The 26,685-nt window shown below is 38.2% G+C and overlaps 1 protein-coding gene across 2 annotated transcripts in view; it reads right to left on the bottom strand.

Moving 5' to 3' along the window:
- The window catches only part of KIF13B (kinesin family member 13B), a 204,187-nt gene that overhangs the window by 57,294 nt on the left and 120,208 nt on the right, over positions 1 to 26,685 (bottom strand). For both annotated transcript variants that reach the window (XM_047717469.1, XM_047717470.1), the window contains exons 19-31: positions 23,575 to 23,721; positions 22,212 to 22,361; positions 21,805 to 21,933; positions 16,376 to 16,549; positions 14,428 to 14,585; positions 13,362 to 13,494; positions 8,851 to 8,997; positions 8,172 to 8,201; positions 6,492 to 6,591; positions 5,804 to 5,930; positions 4,985 to 5,040; positions 3,016 to 3,140; positions 1,583 to 1,759 (exon numbers count right to left, since the gene is read on the bottom strand). In XM_047717469.1, the coding sequence (XP_047573425.1) occupies positions 1,583 to 1,759; positions 3,016 to 3,140; positions 4,985 to 5,040; positions 5,804 to 5,930; positions 6,492 to 6,591; positions 8,172 to 8,201; positions 8,851 to 8,997; positions 13,362 to 13,494; positions 14,428 to 14,585; positions 16,376 to 16,549; positions 21,805 to 21,933; positions 22,212 to 22,361; positions 23,575 to 23,721 (1,653 nt within the window). The remainder of the gene's footprint in view (positions 1 to 1,582; positions 1,760 to 3,015; positions 3,141 to 4,984; positions 5,041 to 5,803; positions 5,931 to 6,491; positions 6,592 to 8,171; positions 8,202 to 8,850; positions 8,998 to 13,361; positions 13,495 to 14,427; positions 14,586 to 16,375; positions 16,550 to 21,804; positions 21,934 to 22,211; positions 22,362 to 23,574; positions 23,722 to 26,685) is intronic.

The raw sequence follows: 26,685 nt of genomic DNA, 5'->3' as shown, positions 1-26,685 counted from the left end.
AAGTCACTTTCTTAGGTTTCCTCTTAGGAGGAAAACTGGCATGTCCTAAAGTACTATCATGTCATTCAGTATCAATCTGATAATATCACGTCATTTCATCCGGGGGAAAAACGGAGGTAAATTCTTGCCACTATAAGAAAAAATTAAAAACAAATTAAAAACAAACAAAAAAGACACCACCACCAGAGGAAGCTTGGTGACTCCACGATGCATCCTTTCTGTTAAGGATTTGGTGGGGCTGGTGCCGTACCAGGTCAGTCTCGTTGCCTGGCAAGCAGAATCTCTAGCTCAGGAATGGCAAATCACTCCAAAATGCTCCTCAAGAGCAACGCATCTTTTTCTATCCTTTAAAGACTTCCGAGAAGAGAGAGTTGGAGAAAAGAGCGAACAGGAGACATACCATATACGTCTATAGCTCACCCGATGACCCGGATTTTATTGATGCTGGATTGCCAAGCTAAAGACCTGCAATTTTCACAGCATTACCACCAGTCTTCATTTCAAAGATGGATATCAGTGTGACATTTAGAACTAAAGATTAATTTTTAGGGGTGGAGATTACATCTAGGACTCTGTCAACCGTGACTGTGCTCTTTTAAATGAAAAGATTTCTTTTCATCTGTCCTGGTTTTAGTCAGTGTGTTGAGAAGGCCTCAAAAAAAGTGAGCACAGACAGTTCAAAGAATCCCTAGAATGAGCCTCCCAAATCCTGTATTTGCAAAGCCAATGGCAGGAATAGATTATGTTCTTCCCTTGAAGCTGTCTACTAAACCCAGTCATACGGCACGAGGTCCCTCATAATCCAGCTCCAACTATGGACAGCCAGGGCCCCACCTCTGCGGCACGCCCCGTCACAATGCCTGTCACACTCCGCAGCTCGAGGTCCCAGTCAGCCCTGCCCTGTCCTTCCTCACCCCCTGCACTGAACAGCGTTTATGTCCTCCTCTGGCACGGTGTCTGTAAAGGAATGGCCAGCATGCTACCACCCTGGCTCTGATGGCTTCTCGGACGTGCTCTCCATGGCTTCGCCCGCAGTCTTCCCGCACTAACCCAATAGAGGCGCCGTCTGTTTATTCAGCTACACACGCCGATGGACACTGGCGGTTTCAAGATGCAGACTAATTCTTACTCATCTTGCTACCCAAAAGCTCGACAGAGTACACTATCCAAATATTTGAGTCCACACATTAGCAGAGATGACTGAGAGGGAAGAAAGAAGCACAAAGCAGAGGGTGAGTCCAAGCAACAGCTAATCTGCAGAGAACTGTCACGTCTTGTGCGACCCAAAGGTAAAGCCAAAAACCTAGAACTGCGCTTTGACGGGGCATTGGGGCACCCATCTGTGACTCTGTAATAAGAAGGACTCACTGTAATAACTGAACACTATCTAGGAGGAAGTCAGAACAGCAGGGGCCGGGAATGAAGCAGACCCAATTACACGACAGCTAGGGCTGAGTTGAAGAGAAAAGTGAAACAGTTCATAGAGGCTGTGTGGACAAGAGGCCAGAGCAATCATTCCTGGCCCTGCCCCTAATTGGACCTGTGATTAAAATCAGTTCTTCAACTGGGATTAATGACTCACCTGCCGGCCATGAACATGGACACAAATTCGTTTCCGTAATACCAGCTGCATGTCGGCCGGATGGCTGAGCTGGACTGTCACCCGCACGATCAGATACACGCGCTCATCTGCTGGGGTGCCTTTACTGAGCTGAGGACAGCTGTGCACGGCAGAGTCCCAAGAGGCTTCTGCTCTCACCTGCGGGGACCAAAAGAACATACTTTGTTTGCCCTCTCCTCCTGAACACAAAACACTTCACAAGGAAACATACTGGCTTGGCTGAAGTTGGACATACTGGTCCCCACTGAAGATCTACTAGAAGTTGCCTGAAAGACTCCGGGATGTGAGGATGTGGCCTCCATCACTCTAGTCTGGGAAGTATAGGGGATAATGTTCTTGGCTGGTGGGATTCTAAAATGTTTTTATTTTGCAAAATGCTCAAACATAAAGGAAAGATATAAATTCAGGACAATGAACTCCTGTGTTATCTTCCATCTAGAATCATCAGCTATTAATATTTTGCCACTTCTCCTTTCTCTTTCTTACAACTCATACACATGCAGGATTATTTTTTGCTGAACCACTTTTGAGTCAGTTACAGACCTGTTACTCTACCTGCCTAAAAAGATTAACAAGTATCTTCTAACAGTGAGAACATCCTCTGACTTAGCTATAGGACAATTATATTCAGGAAATTTAACATCAACACAATACTATGATATAATACAGTCCATATTCAAATCTTTCAACTGTTCCAATCCAGGATCACTAACTGCACTTAGCTGTCATGTCCCTTTAGTCTACTTTCATCTGGAATGGTTCCCCAGCCCTTCTTTGTCACCCATGACATGGACAGGACCACTGTTGTATAGAAGGCACCACAGTTGGGTGTGCTAGCTTTGCCCCCTACTATTGAAGTTTTGCATCTTTTAGGAATACCACTAAGGGATGATGTGCCCTCCAGAGCACCCCATCAGCTTTCCTCGCTTTAACTACTTTTTCACTTTTCCAGTATACTCAAAACTAGAAAGTAAGCCCTCACTGTACACACATCACCCAGATTCAAACATTATCAAGATTTTGCCACACTGCCTTTATCTACTCTTTTTGCCCTCTTCTTAAAATGTCTTTACTGAAGAATTAAAGGAGATCCCAAACACTGTGTCATTTTACCTATATGCACTTCAGTAGCATTTCCCCAGAGAGGGGACCACTGCTGGCCTGAACTATGAATACTAACAGAGATCCTTTACTAGAAGGGGAACTAATTTGACCGTCCACTCCTTCTGGAAGGGGTTCCACTCTTTCTGGAAGTCACAATGAAAGGTTTTCATTTATATTTCTTGAGAAATGTAAGCATTAAAATGATTACATTGCTGACCATTTCAAAAGACATATGGAAAGGTTAAAGAAACTAGTTTTCATATGATTTTCCCTACTTATGCTTTGTTTACCTCTCCATCATGCTGTTTTACAATCTGCAGTTCAAAGAACTCATCCTCTTCTTCCCCGGTTAGGGTAGCATCCCATCCACCAGCTTCTGGGTCATCAAGATTATCTTGGGAACTGAAATCATCAGCTAAAAGCAAGTTCCATTAAATCAGAGATCATTTCAAAGGATAACCCCTACCAGCTAAATTTCAATGTGCTTAGTATTAAAATTCTACTGCCTCAAATTTCATTTGCTTTTGGCTCTAAAATCTCACATGACATGGAAGAGAACCATTAAACAGTTCACAGTTCTTAGAGATGGATAGACTCTCAAGAAATTATCTTAACCAATCTCCTACCTTTATGCCTTATTGTACATGGAAGGCAAATGAAGCCAAGATACCCAAGAGATTACTCAAGGTCAGCCCATAAATGTTAATGATAGGATTATAACCCAAATTCCCCATCTTTTAGTGCACTGAAGAAATGAGAAGCGAGAGTGATTCCAATTATCTGACTGTTAAGTTCAACAAAAGAATCAATTGGCTACATGAGCCAGAAACTTGGAGGGTTGCCCCTTGGCCCTTTAGTTATTTAGTTCTAAGTCTGGCCCTCCCAACCCCCTATCCATCTTAAGCTTGTGAGCAGCCATCAAAGTATCTTTCTAGTATGTGGGCTTATGGGGATCAGGAATGGGCATCAGGCTGCACAAGTTTTTGATCATGTCTTGGGATTTCCATACAAACAGGTCTTCTATAAGCTTATTCTTTTCCGCTCTTACCTTCCTACACACGTGCACAAGCACATGCACACACGAGCCCCTCAACTATCTAGGAACCTAGCGTAAGGACAGTAGGCCCCAGAGTAAGCTTCAGCCTCCAAGGCGCCAGAGAACAACAAGGTAGGCTAGAGAGCTGTGGCAAAACACTGAAACCCTCTCAGGTGGACAGACAGTAGAAGTGACTTAAGCATTATTTGCTAACTCTGTGTGCACACAAAATTTTCCATATGTCTAAATAAACCAAGTAGTACAAGATGCTAAATACCTTAGTTATTATAACTCACTTTCAGCTGGGTGGAAACAAACCACTGAGGACATCCAAGCTTGCCTATCTAGGACAGTTCATTATAATACACAGTTTCTCTGCAGATGTTTTAGGAATTTAACTGCTGACTTTTACCTTATCATTAGCTCTTTAATCTACCTTTTCATTTTTATTTTCCTTCCTTGGACAGAATAAATGTAAAATGTAGCCACATCTAAAATATTTTATATGAAGGAGAAAAAAGAAAAATTGGACAGTTTCTCACAAATAAGCAATGCAGAAATGAGGGCATAAGAACTCAGAGGGGCGCCTGGGTGGCTCAGTGGGTTAAGCCTCTGCCTTCGGCTCAGGTCATGATCCCAGGGCCCTGGGACCGAGCCCCGCATTGGGCTCTCTGCTCAGTAGGGAGTCTGCTTACCCCTCTCTCTGCCTACTTGTGATCTCTCTCTCTCTCTGTCAAATACATAGATAAGTAATCTTTTAAAAAAAAAAAAAAGAACTCACAGAAAAAATGAGAAATTTATTAGCTAAGGTTAAGAAAACACCAGATAAAAGAAAGCATCCTACATAAGCATCACTAGTTATTAGACCTTTCCAGAGAGAAGTCTTTTCCTAAGAATAAAGAAGACAACACTGAAGTGCAGGGAAACACCTGCTACTGCTACTTCACATGAAGAGAAGAACAAAGCACACACGCAGCCATTAACGGATTACCCAGTGAAATGTGCAAACGCCCTGGGATGAAACATACCTACCTCCGCTACAGAAATACTACTCTTACAGAAAATTCATTCTTAGTCAAGTGTCAGTGTCCCTCCACATACATAAAATAGACCCTAACCATACTCTTACAGAATTGCCTAACTGCAGACTTCGTTAGAATCTAAGTGTTACTCGGACACTAATTTGTCTGAGGTAAGCCTTTAGAAAGCATCTCCTAACTTACCATTTAAGTCGAGGAATATAACAGGAATGTGTGTTTCCATCCCAGGAACTGGGGTCCTAAAACATAATAAACAAATAGCACCTCAAATAAAGCCGACTTTCTCAGCAGAATGTACTTTGAGACACAGCGTTAACCCACACTGAGAAGTATTACAGGTCAAGCCAATAACAACTGTGGGTATTGTGTTTTTGTCATAATTTCACATCAGAGATGCCCCAAAGACTTACCTGTAAATGCTGCTTCTTTTCACTGGTGCTCTTGTGTATAATTATCATATGTTCTGATCCTAGAATTCAGTCTTATAAGATACAGCTACCTGTTTGTAATTGAAGCTTCCTTGTTTAAAGTTACTTTCTTAAAAAATTATATACCTAAGGGCCCCATATGGCTTAATTTACTATTTTTAATTTCTATAAAGTGGCACAGAACATTTGCTGACAGTACAGTTTAAGCCAGCACAAAACCAAAAACTCCTGGAGATGCAATTTTATTATGACCGAATGGTCCTTTAAGGGAATGACCCAAGTAATTAACATATTAACTTTTCTTTTTTAATGCTAAGTGCAGTGGTATTAAATATTGATTTAGATTCTCAGAATTCTTAATTACTTGGGCCAATAACAATATTATTTAATAAAACAGTTTTAAGCCATAGTTACTCCAACTCATGAAAATAATTTAACACTTCCTCTAACTCAAACTTTTCCCCCTATGCTATGATGAGTCTTCCATTAGTTGAAACAGAGGCAAAACTGATATGGAGAGTGTGCAGCTCAGTAAGCATCTGAAAAGTCTGAAGATATGTGGCAGCGTTCATACCATTCTGCTGGGGCCCCTGGAATGCCACTGCCAGCAGAGGGGACCATGACTGCGTTTCGCTCCTCAGTCAGAGTCAGCCTCATCTCTAGAAGTTGCGCTTCACGGTCAGCATCATCCTCTGTTTTATCTAGAACATCAAGAATGAAGATCAAATATAGACTTCTCACTTGATTTACACTTTCACCTGCATATCAATAGGATTTGACTGTATTCGGGTACTGGTTGATGAGGGTTCACTGAAAACTTATTACTTCCCTAATTAGTAATAAAAAAAATCACAGTAAGAACTGAACTATAAGCTAAAGAGCTGGTGTACTCTTACAGAAAGGCCATCTCTGGCTCACGGAAGGACGCCATGGGCCAGCACATGAATAATTTCTTCCAGAATTAGAGGATTCAGGTGCTTTTGGATAAGAAATCAAGAACGTTAGCATCCCCCTTAATTTATTTTTGAAGGACAATGTTTACATACTGTATTTTCTCTCTTTGTTGGGGATGGGGGGGAACTTACAGAAAGACATCATTACAGTTAAATAAATGTTATTCTGAAAGGATATGACATTAATAAGTAACATTCCTATACGCATTATTGATGTGTCCATCTACTTCTAATTTATATGGCTCCAAATGAAATTAATTATGCACAGATTTGGTGGGGGGGAGGAAATATTCAACTTGCTTTTCTTACCATGTTTACTGACAAGCTTCTGCAGTTGTTGATCTAAGTATTCCTGACGTTTTGTTAACGCATTTAGCCATTTTCGACGCAGTCTCTCTAAATCCCGATCCTGGAAGAAAGCACGGGAAATTATGGCAAATATAATGTCAAGACAAGATATTTGAAACCAATGCTCCATCTACCTTACTCTAAGGCTTCAAAAATGTGAAGTATTATATATCAATCTGTTTATTACCACTACTAGTTGACTCCAATCATTATTCAGAACAGGAAATTCCAGAAATCAAAGCACTGCTGTTACTGGAAAAAGACAGCTTCTGAAAGGGCATTCTCTGATATCTAGAACCAGTTTTATTTCTATTGGTTCGAGAGTTAGAACTCCAAGTAACTAAGATCTACAATGTCCCTCTGCTGGATAAAAATCACAAAAACTTGGGCACCTGGCTGGCTATCAGGAGAGCATATGACTCTTGATCTCCGGGTCGTGAGTTTGAGCCCTGCACAGAAGGTAGATACTACCAAAAAAAAAAAAAAAAAAAAAAAAAAAAAAGGGGTAAACCTAAAAAAAAAAAAAAATCACGAATACTACCCAAAAATATTCAATTCTATATCCGTGGGAACCATCATAAGAATTCCTCAAACTTCTTACCTGTTTCAGCCTTCAACATGTTTCACTGGTCTCTACAAACAGCATGTAAATGCTTCTCTCCCTTATTTCTTGTGGGGGGGGTTTTTGGAGAGGAGAGGGGGCGTTATCACCAGACTAAGAACTCTACCAGTCAACACCCGACTGTATACCAATTTTGCCTCATTTCCTTTCATAATAAAGTTAACAAGACCGGGTAGATCAGTGGAATGCTGAGGATACAGTGTGTATCTGGATTTCACTAAAGCACTTAACCAAATAGCTCATGACGTTCTTGTAGACAAGATGGAGAAATGTGCAATGAATCTACTTGAATGAAATCATAAATGACTGAAATATCACATCCAAAGAACAATGATTAATGGAATAATGTCAGCTTAAAAGAAGTCTCTATTGTTGTGCCATACGACTCTCTATTTAACCCTATCTGATCCAATATTTTTATCAGTCACTTATAGGAAGGCAGACATTTTTATCAAATTATAATGATGCAAAACCAGGAGAGTGACTACACTGGATGACATAATCAGGATCCAAAGAGCTCTGACAGTCCTAAACAATGACTAGCAAGACTAACAAGATAGAACTTGACAGACATAAACAAAATCTTGCAGGAGATTAGGAAGAGGGGTGGCGGGCAAAACCAAACCTGTGTGACTCTTGGAAGTGGGAAAGGGTGACCTAGTTTAGAAAATGGAAAATACCTAACCAGTGTTGTTTGACTGAAGCTCATTATGAGATAGCTCTTACAGGGAAAAGTGTGGGCGACTCCACTCAAGGAGAGAAAGAGTGCAAGAATAAGGATCTGGAGAAATGGATCTGTAGGGAACTTAGATGCAGAGCTCCAGGTTTGGAAAAGGGTAACAGTCACAAATGATTTCCTACACTGAAGTCTACGAAACTTGTTTTAATTTGAGAAAAAGCAGTATTTGATTCAAAATTAACTGTGTAGTTATTAAGTAACAATATGACAAGACTCAGGAATGCGTGATTCAGCACTGGAATCCAAGCACATTTGATGAGGCCAACAGGTACTTCCTTACCTGGTAGCTGTCCATATCCTCCTCTTCCTCCTAAAAGAAAAAATGGAAACTAAAACAATCATTTTTCCAGGAGTCAGACTATGCTCAACAACCAGAATCTTTTCCCATACTTCATATTTTCTAATTTAGTGAATATACTATTTTATTTCTCACCTATGCTCACCCTACTCTTGGTTTTTTATAGTTTTCAGGAAGTTGGAGTCAAACCTTAAGCTTCTCATAGGAAAGTGAAGAACACTCATTTGACCTTTTCGGGAACCAGTACAATACTTTCCCTGCTGGGTTTATAGTCCCGCTCCCCAGGAGAAATCAAACACCTGCTGGCAAACAGTCTTTACAAGCCAGCAGGGGGTTTCTGCAGAGGGGGTGGGTAATAGGGGAAGTTAATCACTAGTAGACAACCAAGGAACTTCTAGAGACTTCAATGTCTTAACCCTCAGTCTGCCATTTACCAGGGCAAAACCAACAGTCTGGTGCAAGTACAGCAATTCCATGCAAATGCAATATAGTAAAAAAAAAAAAAAAAGAAAGAAAGAAAGAAGGAAAGAAGAAATCAAAGAAAAACGAAAGAAAAAACTGAAAGAATTGTTCAGAGAAGGCAGTTTTTTGGCAGGTTCCGAAAGACACTCTTATCTTGTTAGGTCTTTCAGCAAGAACATTAACTGGCACAGAAACTTACATGAAAGGTCTCATGAGTCTTCAGGGATCTCAGTGTTCTAACTTTTACACATCCAATGCCAACAGACAATATACATTCTTCCATCAATGGTAAAGTCCCAGATTCCTGCACAGACTTCACTTCAACTTGGACTCGCCGGGACTGTCCCTGTATCACAGGTATTTTGCTTAAAAATCAGTTTAATTTCTAAAAATTTGGTTTAGAGAGACCCCTACAGGCTGATGTTGAGAAAGCGTTTAACTCTGGAGACATTGTTTCACCATATATTAAAAATTAAGCAGTAAACTACCAATTGAAAAACTAATCAGGAAAAATAATTTAACTTTTCAGCAAATGGAAAGACATGGAATATTTATGGCTTGCATACTTTTTCAATAAAAAGAAACATTAAGAGAAAACATTCTAACAAAGGAAATGCAAAAAAAAAAGGCAATAAAAACTGTTAAACTCACTTATAAAAAATACAAATTAAAATAAGCACGATACATCTTTATTTTCACTTACTAAACTAGCAATTATCTTTTAAAAAGGCAATTTCTGATAGTGCCCATAGTTTATAAATCAGGTGATTACATACATTGTTGCTGGGAATATAAACTGGTAAAGCTTTCTGCAAGACAATCTGCCTTAAAAATATAAGGATCCCTTGACCAGCAATTCAACTTTCTAGGAATCGGTTCTCAGTAAATAATCATATGTTGTATAAGGAATCTTAAAGCAATATATGTTAAGAATAACAAAAAAAAACAGACACAATTAAATATATAAAATTAAAACTGTTCAAACTGTGCGTATATAATAATATATAAAAATATTAGTCATTAAAATATTGCTGGAAGAAAACATATGTGATATATTAAGTTAAAAAGTATGGTTGGGGCATCTGGGTGGCTCAGATGGTTAAGCGTCCAATTCTTGATCTCATGATCTCTGGGTCATGAGATCAAGTCCTGCATGGAGCTCAATACTGGGTGTGGAGCCTGCTTTAAGATTCTCTCTTTTCCTCTCCCTCTAGCCCTCCCCCACCACCATCTCGCCCTCTCAACCTCTCAAAAAAAAAAAAAAAAAGCATATGGTAAACAATGTTAACCAGACCTTAAAAAAAAAGAGAGATTACCAAACCCAATAATATAGTATGATCTACTTTTAAAAATAAGCAGTCAGAAATAAGAATGATGACCACTACCCTGGATTCACCGCTCTAATCCCAAATAATTTAAAACCGGGCTGCAAAATGAAAAATTGAGCAGAGAGAAGCTGTTCCGTCTTACATAAACTTTCATAATAAACACAATGTGACCCTCTATGTTTATAATGAAGTAGTATTTTATAAGAAGATCCTCCATATTCCCAAATTACTGACCTCAAAGTCAGTTTGTGAATTTCAGGGATGTAAAACAGAATTTGAACAATGGAATCTGCATGTGTAACTTTAAGTCAGTTCCTCTTCCCCTCTTCCATCAGATTTTAATTCCCAAGAGCTTCGTGTTATCAGGGAAATCAATTTAGGCAATGATTAATCAGAAGACTAGATTTGAAGAGATGGGTTACAGCTGTTTTTGATTTAGTATTTTCCAAGGATTATGTGTCAGATATCTTGTGGAAAGAGTACCTCAGAAAACATTTTAATTTGAAATAGTTCAGTCATTTCAATTAGCCACAGTTTTGTTTACTTTGTTTGAAACAAAAAGTAACCTACTCTGTGTGTGGGCCCACACTGGGAGGGTGAGTCCAAGGCACTGTAGGGGGAGGGTTCAAGGTTGGCACAGAAAGAAAAAGGAGGGAAAGATCCAGAACAGCTACTGTCCCACAGAAAAGCTTTTAAACAGTATACTTAAATTCACAGGTTGAACTTCCTGTAACTGCTAATATTTGAGCATTTTTAAACTACAAAACAGGCAATTTCATATGTTCTCCTCTGCCGTTTTACTGTTCAAGAACAGTAGGTTCTAGTTTTGAAATATTTTAATTCAAATGAGCCTACCATCCAAGTCCTTCTATCAACGAGCCACACATACTTCTATAACCTCCTCTTTTACTGCTTTCCAGGTCTTCCTACATGTTACTTTCTCCCCAAATTTACCTAATTCCAACCATTGTTGGAATTTATTGTTGTCTTTATTCTTGTTGTTTATGTATGAAAAACTGATACTTTGCACTACTTTGCACTACTGATTCAGCATCCACGTCAAGACCAACACCCTTCAAAAAAAAGAACCTTTCCTGATGAACTCAAGTCATCTTTGAACACTTTTAGTAAAGGCTGTCAGAAATATGACAAATACTTATATATTCTATTTATACTAAACCATAGAGAATTATCTGGTCTTGCCTTCCAGGGAACGAATTTCTGAGGCATCCAAAAAAGATATATATATAGCTTTAACAGATGTTCAGAAAAAGATGTTCTTCACACCCTTAAGAATCCTATTTTATGTATATATCTGACGCTATAGTTTAAACTAATTTCCTTTTCCTTTCAGTTCTTTGCCCATACATGAATGAATTTGCTAAAATCCACTTGCTGGGGTCAGAGAACAAATGCTGATCAGCTTTCCCCTTCTGAAACATTCAGAAACTTAAACATTTAAGCAAACTTTCTTTTTCCTTTAACCTTTTCTCATATTCTGCTTTGAATGATTTCAACATTTATTTTCAAGAGCTATTCTAATATCTTCCCATTGTTCTAAAGCATAGAAATTATCATGGTATATAATATTCTACTAAATTTTGAACTGATGTAATGTAGAGTAAAAAAGAGTATTTCCAAATCTCCCATGTAAATTCTACATTTACATATAGAAAATAAAGATACATATAGATACATATGTATCATAGAAAATAAAGATACATATAGAAAATAAAGATATTTTCTCTTTAGCTGGCAGCAGAAACGCTTTACAGATTATAATCCACCTGGGGTTAAGTGACAATTCCTACCTATTTCTCTGCTACACTGATTTCTGGCAGGCATTCATATCTACTTAGCTGCATTTATTTAATACCTCCTGCCGTATCCCAGAAAGATATTTGGTCTTTGTCCTCATGTCCTGGCAGAGAGCTCCTGAAACTCTCAGAACTTCCTGAGTGATAATGATTATAAGTGTATCTTTTAATGATGCAACTTTAAATCTGACAGTTCTTGGTAGGCCCCCAGGTAGCTTTAGGAAGGGGGCTGGTAGCAAAAAACAAACAAACAAAAAAACAAGGCTTCACTGGAAGTTTGTAACTGTCAGCCCCACCCCAAAACCTCTGTACAGAGCAGAGAAGGGATGGAGATCAAGTTAATCACCCATGGCCAAGCTTTATGCCTGCATAATGAACATCCATAAAAGCCTACAAACAATGAGGTTCAGTGAGCTTCCTGGCTGGGAACAAATCAAGATGGTGGGAGGGTGGCACACCCTGAGAGGACATGAACGCTCCTTATACCTCTTCCCAGACTTTGTCCCAAGCATCTCTTCCATTGGGCTGTTCCTGAGTTGTATCCTTTATTTAAAAAGACTAGAAACAAGTAAAGGGGAGGAGAGCTGGGCACTGCTGACTTTGCAGCCATGTTGAATAGAACTGAGGACCAGATACTTGCAACTGGCATCTGCAGTGAGGGCAATGTTGTGCTTAAGTCTGAGCCCTTAAACCTGTGGCGTCTAACACAAAACCGAACTGCATTGTGGGACACCACATTGATGCCTGCAGAGAATCAGAGAAATGGCTGGTGTCAGGAGGAAAAGAACCCTTTCACCTTCCAAGTACCAAGTACTGTGCTTCACATACAGTATCTCTAAACCTCATACTAGTCCTACAAAGTCGGTATTATCATCACACTTCCAATTTATACCTAAGGGAAGGTTCTGAGAGGTTACGGAACTTGCTCACAGATTTAGGGCTACGCTGTGGGAGACCAGAACTGAACCCTAGCACGTTACTAGCCTGTGAAGTGCTCATTCTTTCTGCCATGTCACACTGCTATTCCTTGTCTTTAGAAATATTCTAATGTAACACTGCGTCATATGTTTCTATGGTCTCCTGCAATTCAATTCTAAGTCATTCTTTAAAGTTTATCTTTTTGCTTACTCAAACTTGAGAAGCTGGTTTTAAAATATTATAATTAACAATATATTTTTTTAAAGATTTTATTTATTTATTTGACAGAGATCACAAGTAGGCAGAGAGGCAGGCAGAGAGAGAGTGGGGGAAGCAGGCTCTCCGCTGAGCAGAGAGCCCGATGCGGGCTTGATCCCAAGACCTGAGATCATGACCTGAGCCGAAGGCAGAGGCTCAACCCACTGAGCCAGCCACCCAGGTGCCCCTATAATTAGCATATTTTTTTTTAAATGAAAGGAAATAGATATGTAGTAGGAGACAATTTTAATAAAAGGATGGACTTGGAGAGTCTAGATTTCATTATCACTGATCTGATATTTCTGCTAACAGGAATCCAGTATCAAGCTTTACAGTGCCAAAGAATTTAATATTAGCATTCAGAATGATAACTTCCACAATTCTGTTACCTGCCGGAGTTGAAAGATTCCTCCTGTTGGCACATCCTTTGCAGAAATTACTTCTACAGGGCAGTATTCGCCATTCTCATTCTGTTCCAAGATTTGGACCCAGAACTCCACTTTTCTGGTAACTTCACTCCATCTAGGAAATAGTTGAAGTTCTTGGAAAATCATACATTTCTATTTCAATACAGGCAGCTTAGGATCCTTCACATGGAAACTAACAATGATAATGACCTCCAAACAGAATAATTCAGTAGAATGACCTGTAGTTCAATGAGTAATATACTAGCAAATATAATTAAACCAAAATTAAATTTAACATCAGAACTAGAAATGGTTCCTTCAGTTTGTTCAAAAAGGTATGATAATTACAAATCTATTTCAAAGTGGTTACTCAAAAATCTAAATATGGTAATCAGAGGTCCAGAAGAAAGTACAATGATTATCTTCACATAGATAAAGGTAGTGATATATATGCTCGATTTAGTAACTTGAAAAAAATCTTTGCTCAGATTAATAACAGAATTAAGAAAAAAACCTCAATTCTAGTTAAGGATTTGCTGAAACATTCTAAACCCAAAACAAGAAAAAAAGAAAATCTGGATCTCTTCTACGATAAGATGGAAAGCACGAATACCCCCTTTCAGCCATTCCATTTTAACAGTCTTTTTAAAATCCTGGTACAAATACCTGCCTCCTTCCATGACTGATGGCATTTCAAAAGAACATTGCACTCAAGACAACGTAAGTAAAACCTGAATTCTAGAGAATATCTTGATCCATTCTCCCTGCAGTTGATTAACTAGAAGTAATTCAGAATAAGCAACTATTCTCCAAAAATTCATTCACTCTTTATTCTTAACTAACTCCACATTTAATATCTCTTCCGTTACTCTTCAAAGTTCACTCCTGTAAGGAAGTTTAAATGTGCTATAAATACCCTGGAAACAATAGCATCTATCCCTGGAATACTGGTAATGCTCAGGAAAGGGCTATCTTTATAAATGGCAGTATTAATCTCTAGCAAGTCTTCAAAATTATAAATGAAATCAGAAGGATATCCAAAATTCACCTGTCTCGAAGACTACGTGTTTTTGCTTGGATAATCCCCAAATCCCACAGGGCTGGGTTTTTCCGAGGATCATTCATCTTATGGCCATATACTTCAATTGCCAATGCCCCTTCTGAAAGATGTTCAATGAAGTCTTCAGTAATGTTAACAGAAAACTCCTGAAAGAAAATAATTACAGAGGAGGAAGTACTTTATGGTAACCTTATGATCACTTATATCCACTGCCATACACCCACTTCATGGAGAAGAGAAATGAAAAAAAATGTTTTAGTTATAGAACAGAACTGACATCTAATGTGCATAATGAATGCTCAGATGGTCTGACATTCTTGACTTCAAACATAATTATAAATCTGATTTTTAAAAATATTTTTCACCTTGAAAATCTACTGTGAAAGACCAGCATTATATTCTATTTTCTTAGCAAAATTTAGGAAGCTATTTTTAAAGTACTAATAATTATATTAAGAATTTCAACAATGATTTACAATGTCTTGATATAAAAGTTATTAGATGCAGTATGTTAGCAATGCGTTAGGGTAACAATTTTTCCTAGCTTTTAGGAAGTTAATTTTATCTCTAATAACAGGAGAGTAAGGAAATAAATAATGATCATCAGTGCAAATAAAATCACCTAATTTTTAAAAATTCTCCCAATCTGTCCATCTTTACAAGATATATATGGTAGTATTTTACAGTAATTACTAAGTTCTAAAACAGTTTATTGTAAAAAGTCATAGAACCTATACTTCTCTTTCGCTATCACTCTCTCTTTCAATCTTTAACACACTAAAGGGTATTTCTATGTTTTAAATAGATTAGAAAGAGACCACTCCCTTGAAAACAATGAGATGGATTAATTGTGGTACAGTTAAGAAAAAAAAAATCAAGAGTCTGACTAGCCATGGGTTAACTGATTCCTCTGTACCAGCTGCTTCTGCTGAAACAAAAAAATACCATTATCAAATATAACCGTGATAAAGATCAAATGAAAGAATATCATAAAGTGCTTAGCAGAGCATTAGGTATTCGATAAAGTTCATTCTTGTCTCTTTTCTATCTTCACTTTCTCTAAATACCAGTTTCTTAAACTTTTTAGATGACAATTTCTACAGTAATCTAATACAAAACATGGGTTCCTTTGAGAAGGGTATATAGAGTTGACCCTTAAACAATGTTGGAATAACAGGCACCAAACCCCTGTGCAGTCAAAAATCCACACATTACTTATGACTCCCCCAAAATGTAACTACTAATAGCCTACTGTTGACCAGAAAGCCTTCCCAATAACATAAACAGTTGATTAACACATATTTTGTATGTTATGTATATTATATACCGCATTCTTACAATAAAGTAAGCTAGGGAAAAGAATATGTTATTAAGAAAACTACAAGCGGGGGGTGCCTGGGTGGCTCAGTAAGTTAAGCATCCAACCCTTTATTTTGGCTCAGGTCATGATCTCAGGGTCGTGAGTCTGAGCCCCACATAAGGCTCCACACTCTTGTGGACCCTGCTTGATTCTCTCTCTCTTCCTCTGCCCCTCCCCACCCCAAAATTAATTAATTAAAAGTAAGTAAAACATTAAAAATTAAAAAAAGAAAACCAAAAGGAAGAGGAAACACATTTACAACCTGTGTTGGGCAAGGGTCAGCTGTATCCATATTCACACAAAAGTAAATTTTGACTGTGGAGGAAGAGTTAAAAGCACTGACACTTTAGCGTCTGTCACCCAGCTTTACCGAGATATAACTGACATAGAACACTGTGTTAATTTAAGGTATATAATGTATTGATGACATTTTGGTTTCTGACTCCAACCACATTCTAAGAAACTCTGATACAAGATATATATTGATATCAAATTAGTAACAAAATAATGCTCACTTTACAGTTTTGTTTTTACCTAAGTAATCAAATGCTGGCCCAGTCTGGAAAACAAACTTACATTGCAATGATCAAAGACAACCATGCACTGAGGCTCCTTGCTGACAGGAGAGGAGGAGGAGGTATCAACTTCAGGTGCAACAATTACTGGCTCCTGTTGATCCCAAAAGTTGTACTTGCAGAACACAAAGTGGGACAGATGCTGTGGCAACCCAGTGGCTTGGAGTATTTTAACCTGAAGGAAAGGGAAGGCTCTGTTTTTGACTCAGAAAAGGTACAAGTATCTTGAGTCAGATAACGGGTCCCAGTCTCGACTGTGTCACTACCGGTTTTTGTGGACCAAATCCCCTTCACTCTGGGGCTGCATTTCTTCATCTGGGAAATGGTGACAACAACTGTCATATTTAGTAAGAAGTTGACAGAGGGTAAAATGACCTTGACTATAAACTTGGATGTTTTCAAACATTTACAGGCCAATTCTAGTTTCTTATAACATCATCATCATCATATTATAATAATCAACTCAGAAAAGGGAAGTTCTCAACCATCAATACCAATCAATGATATGAATTTGGCTAACCATGGATATATCCCAAAAACATAAGACTGCTAAGAATGATGAATGAAGAATGAAATCAGCATGTGTGCCAATAGGGAATATTCAGTAAAGAGCAAAAAACATTTATTTGATATTCTGAAGGCTAAAAAAGAACAAGATTCTAAGTAGAAAGTTATATGCTACTAGAGGATTTTTTGTTAAATTTTAAAGGCATCAGGATATACTTTGAAGTTCTGGAGGGATAAAGGGAAGGGGATTAAAGATGGTGAATGCTGACCATCTCTGTACCAATTCTTACGGAGGGCCTTCTCCATGCAGATTTAGGGGAGATGAATCAAAGGAAATGTGCCCTGGACTGTGGGAGTGTAAGGTTTTGTGATAACAACATACAATTAGAAATACATGTCTAATCAGACCCAAATGTGCCAGGAATAAATGCCCATAATGGATTTTAAAGCAGTCAAAAATTCTAAATATTTCTTTTGGCAGGCAGTGTCAGCTTGATTTTTAAGCTCCAATTTTTGTGGTAAGTTGTGACATTCCAAAACTCCCAACTATGAAGGAAACTAAATTCTAAAATTAATGAACCAAAACTAAATTCTGACTTTATATTTGATTATGGGCTGACTTTCATATGACTGGGCATTGATCTTTCTTATGTTCTTCACTTGATCACTTCCTGCACATTGCATAATATACTGTGCTTCCAGTACATAAATTTATCAAAAAATATAATAGAATACGTGACCAACATTGATAACAGTTCAGCAAATACAATCACAAATACAATTGTCTTAACATTTCAGGAAGCATTAATAATAACACAGAATATCAGGCAAACCAGATGACTATTTTCTTCTATACCAGGTACATAATGGATAAGCAATGGTTGAGAACTCCTATTTTTACTCATTTTTCCCAACAATGGCAACAACAGTTTGAAACATTTAGACAGCAATTCCGTAACAGGCTACAAAAAACCAGACTGACTAATGCATTTTATTCGTCTAAACCCAACAGAGAATTCAGTGTTCGGCAATTAATTTTTTGTTCATTCTAAAAACCATCACTTTTTCATTAAGCGTTTAAAATTTTTTATTATATTCTTCAAGGTGAGACAACATGATATTTGATAAGACTACAAGATTTCAGGGCGCCTGGGTGGCTCAGTGGGGCGCCTGGGTGGCTCAGTGCGTTAAGCCTCTGCCTTCAGATTGGGTCATGATCTCAGGATCGTGGTGGGATTGAGCCCCGCATCAGGCTCTCTGCTCAGGGGAGCCTGCTTCCCTTCCTCTCTCTCTGCCTGCCTCTCTGCCTACGTGTGATCTCTATCAAATAAATGAATAAAATCTTTAAAAAAAATTACAAGATTTCTGTAGAACATAGATCTAAATAAAACTCTGCCATATATTAGTTTCTGTTTTTGAGCAGATTAAATTCTTAGTTTTCTTAGGCTGAGACTTCTCCTATGTGAAACAGGATAGCTACCTAATGATACTGGAGTGAGAACTGACCATACCAATGGAATAAAATGAATGAAAACACATCAAAGCATTGAGTGGACAGATGTTGGAAACATACTTCTTTATGATTAAATTCCATCTGAAAGCCAGTATTTTTTCTAAGAAATCAATCTCAATTTTAAGGTTGAAATAAATTATAAGATTTCATATGCTGATCTATATCCTAAAGGCAACTTATCAGGAAAAAGATTGCCAGGAATGAAGAATATCAGGAATGAGAATATCCTGATATCCAGAACATAGTTTTTGTTTGTTTTTTTAAGTTTCTGCATACACAAATCAGTATCACCACAAGGTGTCAGAATACCACAGACTTTGACTTGCTACTGCTCACTATAAAGCTCAGGAATGTCACAAGACATGCTGCTTAGGGTTTTAAAACATACTCATTTAATTTAATGTAATTTAAAATATCAACATGTTAATATGTGATACTTATTTTCATCATAGAAAAATAGAACCAGACTGCTTTTATAAGCTGGTGGTACTTATCACTTATTATTGTTACGTGTCCCAGACTGATTTTATTTTTTCCACTTATGTTTTGTTTATTGTCATACAGTCTGTCTTCCTTCTTCAACAAAAAAAGACTATTACATGCTTAGAATATGGTCTCTAAAAACCACTTCCCACTGAAAGGAACCAGGTTCCTGAGAGAGATGGCTGATTCCAGGCTGGGATAGGAAACGTCTAGGATGGGACTAGAATATTCCTCATACCAGAAAGCAAGAAAGCTAGCCTATACAGGCTATGACAGTTAGGATTGTGTCAAAAGGACTCCAGAGGGGAGCCCACAGGTCAAAGATGGGATCATGTGAGCTTTGAGATAGGTAATAAATATACGGATCGAATCACATCAAATACGCTTACACCAAAGAGTTTATAACGATATTTGGACTAAAAACAAAATAAAATCTCACTAGTCACTTTTGTATATTAGTAGGAGACAATTATTTTGAAAATCATGTTTTTTTTTTAAAAGGAGAAAAGAATGGAGCATTTACCCTGCCCTTCCTCTATAAAATTGTATCTCTGAGGTGCAAATAGTTGCTGAAATAGGATGACTCTTTCTAGAAAAGAATTCTAGTTAATGAATGAGGAGTGACAGGGTTATAGTATCATTCTTTTCTAACTTCTCATGAAATATCTAGGTATAATCATCAATGACTGCTAACATCCCTCAAAGGACACCAGACATGATGTGTCTTCTGATGGCAGAACACACCACTACCTATAAAATGTCCTTGCTACCCATTCCCCTTACAACACCTTCGTATCTAACCACCAATTTACAGCAAACACATCTTAACACATTAAATAATACCAATCAGCCAAATCCAGATTATGAGAAAATACAAGACAACAACCCAGTATCTACAATAAATAAACCGTAGGGTAGGAGAGAAAGAGAGAGAATAAGAGAGAAGAAACAAGCAAGCGCAAGTGTCAGCACCTAAAGATTAGGATAGATGCCAAGGACACAGCAAACAAGACAATCAAGGAACTTGACTTGCGTATCTCATATTAAGGAAGTATTCATTTTTAGTTATGATATAATGGTTTTTTTAAAGTACTCTTCTTTTAGAGATACATACTTAACTACTATAGATGAAACACCATGTCTGGAATAGCTTCAAAATCACCCAGGGCAAGGGGACAGCACACAGAGGCTTAGGCAGATGAATGAAGTAAGACGGATGGTGAGTTGATGCTGAGGGAGGTTGGGTGGGGGTCAGTAACACTTTTCTCACTACATTTGCACATGTTTGCTATCTTCCACTAAAACAGTGTCAAGATATTTTAACTTTGTTTTTTCTTAAAAAAAAAAAAAAAAAAAAGCTTATGTTACCCAGAATATTCTACTTTTTTCCAGTGGTTACTTTCCCAAGTGAGACAGTATCCTTGTACTGATGTTAACTTTTACACAGCTGCATTTACTAATCTGTCACCTTTGAAATGGGCCATTATGGAGTCATCAAGCCTATGTCTCAACCTTTGGTAACCTTATAATTTCAGAAAAAATGTTCTAAAAACAAGAATAACACCATCAAAGATTAACCTTTTAGTGAACTAAGAATTCTCCCCCGCTCATTCTGAAGCATCTTAAACATCTGAGGCCTTCTTAATACATGCAAAGACCCACGGAAAGAAGGCCATCTCTAACAGCTAAGGCTTCCCCATAGCTTTCAGCGAATGCCTCACTTTCTCCTTTCAGTATTAACTCCAATTCTAGAAATACTTACTGAGATACAGGACTGGACCGAGGATGGATTATGAAATTAGAATTAAGTTTAGGCTTCTTTCACTGCATCTTTGAATGGTCTTCTTCTCACTTGTACACTATTCCTATAACCCTTGAGGATTTCTCTTCCTCAAAAATCTTTTAACTGGTTCCTCCAGTGATTCTTAACCGACGGCATGCTGGCCCAGCTAGGGTGTATTTGGAAATGTATGAGGGGATATTTTTCATTGTCATAACGAGTGACACAGGCAGCACTATCTACACCAATTGGGTAAGAGTTCAGGAATATAATTACCTACTTAATATCTACCTACCAATTATCCATGAGAAAAGCACAGCACCCTATGGAGAAAGAGTTTTACATAACATGCTCTCCTTCAAGTTCACTCTGAGTCATGTTTCCAGAAATTTTCCACAGACTTTACTCTCTTAATTAATTACCTCTCCTCTCTGTCCCCAAACATGTCTTGTCTACCTCTCTCAGAGCACCTGGGTCACACAATATTGGAGTCTTCTGTTCATTTGTGTGTCCCTCTACACACTCACAAAAAATACACAGGTTGCTCCTTAAGAGAAGAAATCCTGTATCATTCATCTTTATATTTCCAGTACGACGTCTGACAGATAACATGCAACAAATGGCATATCTGGGAAGGATGGAAAGAGCAGGGTTTGAGACTGGCACATGCTCGAATAGCATACACAAAGGCAAATGGATGAAGAGGAACAAAACACGTAAGGAAAAACAGTGTGAAGAATGATTACAATAGGAGCTTAGGAACAGGATCAGGGCTAGGATAAATCTTGAGCAACAGCAGCAGTCAAGAGGTCCAACAGGAGGAGGAAACGTACATGAAAAAAGTGTGCTTCTCTAGAGAGAAGTTCAGATAAACAGAAACCCATGTAACTTTGGAGCAGAATGGTCCAGAAGAGGTGACTTATCCAAGGCTTCACAGAGGAAGTGGAAGTACCTAGACAGTGGAAGTACCTAGCTAACTGGTAAATCAATATATATGATGAAATATGGTTTCTGGAATACCAATACGAAAGGTTTATTTAGAGACAGATATTTCAAAGTTCGAAAAAGAACACAGTATTTGTCTAAATAGCCACAATCCTCAAAATCAGCTGCACTGACACTACTTCTAAATGAAACTGGGACTTACCATGCACACAAGTCTATTCTCCTGGGTTTCCTTATCACAGGAGAGGTCTGAGGTGTCATCACCTCCAGCAATTCTTTCCCCAATGTCACCACTGATTCGCATCACCTCGACATGCAGCCGACCTGCCACCTGGAACAACAGAGTAGCAGGTAATGTTTCCAGATTTTGTTTTTTCTTCTGTTTAGAGTCAAATGGTTGAGAACTTAAAAGCCTAGGTTCTAACAGTTACTTTCCCTCAAAGTTTTTGGAATAATCACCATCAAGCAGATGGAAACACAAGTATTAATAATACACATAAACAGCTCTTGTCATTATTAATGAAAAAGAGTCACAACAATATACTGTCACCACCCCGCTGTTTCTTAAATTTTTCTCTGAGGGACACAAGGCATGAAGAGAAAACGTACCTCTCCTTTCTGGTTGACAATTGGAACAGCATACTGTAACTTCACGTCATAGAAGAGGGACTCGAGGAAAACATTCGCCACCCCAATGAGACTGTGATTTTCCTGCTCATCATAGAATGGATCAGCACGCTTGAAGTAAGACCGTATGACCTTTAAAGAGATTTGGAACATCACAATTTCAGAACGTACTTAAAATGAATCAATTCAACCTACTACCACTACTACTACTTATGATGGCCTCTCATAAAGTCATTAAATTTAGCTTAAGCACAACACTGGATTACACACACTTTCTCTTCCTCACTCCCATTAGAACAGTGGTCAGCCTCTTTCACCCATGACAGCCATCTTAATAATATATCATGACGTTTCTCTTCTCCTTTATGTGGAAATCTTGCCATGAAAATAGGGAAAACCAACTGACTAGAAAAAGGAGTCTAGTGCACAAAAGTACTCTTTAGTTTTCATTCATGTTTATTGCACTCGTTCCTGCCAAATGATAAGATGCAGGGCTACTAATGAGAGCTGACCCCCTTCCACGAGAGTGGTTTGCTTTTTTGTAATTTGGTGATGTTTTATTTCTGGGCTGAAATACAAGAGGAGTACAGAAGAAAGAAGGAAAAAAACTTAAGAAAAAATGTCATCTAACTACAAAAAGTCAATCTTATTGATGATAATCTGGAACAAATAAATTTTTTTAAAAAACAAGAGGCTAAAAAATAAAAATAAAAAATAAGAGGCTAAGTAAACAACTCTATATGGAAGCAACACCAGCAGATTTAAAAAACTGTAAAAATATACATAACATGTATTTCTGTTTTAAAATATGCACAAGTACATGGCTGACCTAAACGGAAAACCTGCAACTTGAGGGTAAAGTTCCAGAGTACAGCTCTATAGCACCCACTGTAGGATCAAAACTCCTTTCATATGTGCTCTTAGTAGTATAAATATTAAGATACCACTGATGTTCTATTAAAAAAAGAGATACTGCAGATTTCTATTTGTGAGGTTAAATGTGTAGGGAAATGGGAAGAGAGATAATAAGGCCTGGTTTTTGTCCTAAGTAAATTCACAGTTCAGTATAGAAGCAGACACATGTGACACCAACAGAGGTCAGAATGGAATGTAGAAGAGTCTACTAGAAATCCAGAGAACACAAAAGAGAAGAAGAAAGAAGATGCCAGAAAAATAGGTTATTAAGATTCCTGATTAGCCAAACAATTTAGAGGATTAAAATTATTCTAGAAATAGGATTACTATTTTAGCAGAATGAACAATTCTTCCCTAAAAATAGGTAAGCTCCTTTCTGCTTGGTTTCTTCTATGATGACCAGTTTGGTCATTTTTCTCAGATAACTTACCGGGGTATCTTCTTCGCACTCCTTCCACTCCTGATAAAGGTCTCTCATATCCAGCAACCTATTGTCCAGTTTTTCTAAAGACCAAATCTGTTTTCCTTTTCCTTTTCTTCTCACCTGGATTGCAGGTTCACTAAGAAGAGAGCCTCGCTATAAAACAGTAAGGAGTGACCATGTGAAACACAAAGATATCCACCATGGAAGCCGACTCTGAACATTCTATACCCACCAGTCAAATGCCACCAACCAAAACGGAATTGCTATCCTTCTCTATTCAGTTCACCGCAAAACTTCTCAGGAACCTTTTAAGCTTAATATAATGCCATTATATTCAGCTGTGATCAAAATTTGAATTTAAGTATATAAATTAGATGTGATTTAAAAAGTAAATTTATATAGTAAATTATTCATATAGGTTATTCCTATAGTAAATGGGATATAAATTTAAATTTAAAACCCAAAAGATTAAATCATGTTTAATGGGAAATCAAAAAGGTTTTATTCAAGCCATCATCTGACCAGAGAGTATCTATGGGTAGAAAAAGAGTCATAAGCACTGAATGACAGGGGAAAAGTCTGCTGGGATGGACAGCTAGGAAATGATCTTTTACCCTTCAATAGTTTGAATTTAAAAAATTTTTTGAATGGGTAGTATCTTAATGTGGTCCAAAACAGAAAATGTTTAAAAGAGCAAACTGTAAATGGTAAATGGAGGCAACAAATTATATCAATCTGTAAACACACATAGTTTAGATACAAAATTAAAAAAACAGTATGGGTTGCCTGGGCGTCTCAGTTGGTTAAGCAGCTGCTTCGGCTCAGGTCATTATCCCAGAGTCCTGGGATTGAGTCCTGCATCGGGCTCCCTGCTCAGCAGGTAGCCTGCTTCTCACTGTTCCTGTCCATCTCACTATCTCTGTCTTGCTCTCTCCAATAAATAAAAACAGTATGAACTAAAGATGCTGGTCACACAACACTGTGAATGGACAAAATGCCACTGAATGGTTCACTTTATCTTTTTCTTTTTTTTTTTTAAAGACAGAAGGAGGGAGGGGCAGACAGAGAGAGAGAGAGAATCTTAAGCAGGCTCCATGCTCAGTGCCCAGCACAGAGTGGGGCTCAATCTCACAACCCTGAAATCTTGACCAAAATCAAGAGTTGGACTCTTAACCAACTGAGCCACCCAGGTACCCCTGAACTATTCACTTTAAAATGGTTAATTTTATGTTATGTGAATTTCCCCAGAAAAAAACCTAGAATTTAATGAAGTTTTTCCAGCTTGTAAAAGCAAGGTGCGTTTTTTGGGGGGTTTTTTGGGTTTTTTAAAGATTTTATTTATTTTAGAGAGAGAGAGAACACAAGTGGGAGGGTCAGAGGAAGAGGGGCAGAAAAAAATCTCAAGCAGACTCTACACTGAGCTCAGGGCCTTACATGAGGCTTGAACTCAGGACCCTGAGATCATGACCTGAGCTGAAACCAAGAGTTGGATGCCCAACCGACTGTGCCATCCAGGTACCCCAAAGCAATGTGTTTTTATTTATTTTTTTTTAATTTATTTTTTTTTAAAGATTTTATTTATTTATTTGACAGATAGAGATCACAAGTAGGCAGAGAGGCAGGCAGAGAGAGAGAGGAGGAGGCAGGTTCCCTGCTGAGCAGAGAGCCTGATGTGGGGCTCGATCCCAGGATACTGGGACCATGACCTGAGCCGAAGGCAGAGGCTTTAACCCACTGAGCCACCCAGGCGCCCCAAAGCAATGTGTTTTTAATATGAAAACAGTTTTTAAACTTTTTAAAACCAAAGAAGAAAATAAAAATACCCCATGTGTAGAGACATATCTATCAGTTATCTAATCAGTTTAGATTTATTGGATAATTATCAACTATTTGGATCGATCTACTCAGAATTTCAAGGAACTGTGAAATATACCAACGCTGCTTTACCATCTTGCCTATAATCATTTTCAAAGAAAGAAAATGCACATAATGAAACAAAGATTCTGAAATCTGAAGCTCAAAAATTGCCATTCTCTCTACTCTAAAGGCCCTTCTACCTTCTACACAGCCTACTAGGGAATAAATACAAAAAGCTCATCAGGGATCCACACGGAGTGGTCCTGCAGGTGGAGAATACTAGAACAGGGAGGAAACGGCAGCCAGCGATATCCTGCAGCATCAAGACTTGGCCCTCCAGCAACTACAACAAGAACTGGAAAAAAGTAAAAAAAGAAATTTCTGTCTCTTACCAAAATCACGAGAGAGAGAGAGAGAGAGAAAGTGAGAGAGAGAAAAAGGTGTACAAAGCCAGGAGTTAGACCAGAACAAACAACAGAGTTCACAGCAGGGGCAAGACATGAATTGAAATGAACCTTTCCGGTCTAAAAACAAAAGGTTGTCTTGGATAAATGAGGAAAGATCCAGCCTGAGTTAAAAAAGACTCTCTCCTTAAGAAATACTTCCTTGTCCAGCTCCTCTCTCTGGGTGAAATCGGAAAATACTAATCTATTAAATCAATAATAGCGTAGATTAGTAGCCGTTAACACGTTAACAATGGCTGCCTTGATTCCAGCGATAGGCATCATCTCTAACAGCCATGCAAACAGTCCCGTGAACACACTGTCAGGTGTCTAGGAGAGACAGAGAAGCCCAAAATGACTTGTGTCACTTCTAGGTAACTGACTTGGCTGCCCAGAAGCGAGCAAGGTTGCACTTTCCAACAAAGCCTGAGCCAGGATACGCAGAAAAGGGCTAGACAGTCATGCTTCAAGGGGATAAAATGGTTATGTTTCTGTTTTTCCAACTCAGACACTACAGAATGGAAGAGACCTTGCTCTGCTCAGTCTTCTAGAAAACTAAGCCATATACCTTCTGCCTATGACTGGCTTTCCTCTACCGCTTTTTGTCTGATTCCCACTGTATCCATGGTGTGCCCTACAAACACCAATAAGCAACATAAAGTTCTAAGTTCAAATCACACACAGAACATGTGTCAAAAGGCAAGTTTCCATAAAGCAATGAGTGCATCACATTTACGGTAACTGTATTACTCAAAACATTAAGCAACCTATTTGCCAAATATCTACTCCATGAAAACACTGACCTTGAGGCTGTGAT

The sequence above is a fragment of the Lutra lutra genome, chromosome 2 (genome assembly GCF_902655055.1).
Source record: "Lutra lutra chromosome 2, mLutLut1.2, whole genome shotgun sequence".
NCBI lineage: Eukaryota > Metazoa > Chordata > Mammalia > Carnivora > Mustelidae > Lutra > Lutra lutra.
This window is presented reverse-complemented; position numbering and strand designations above follow the sequence as displayed.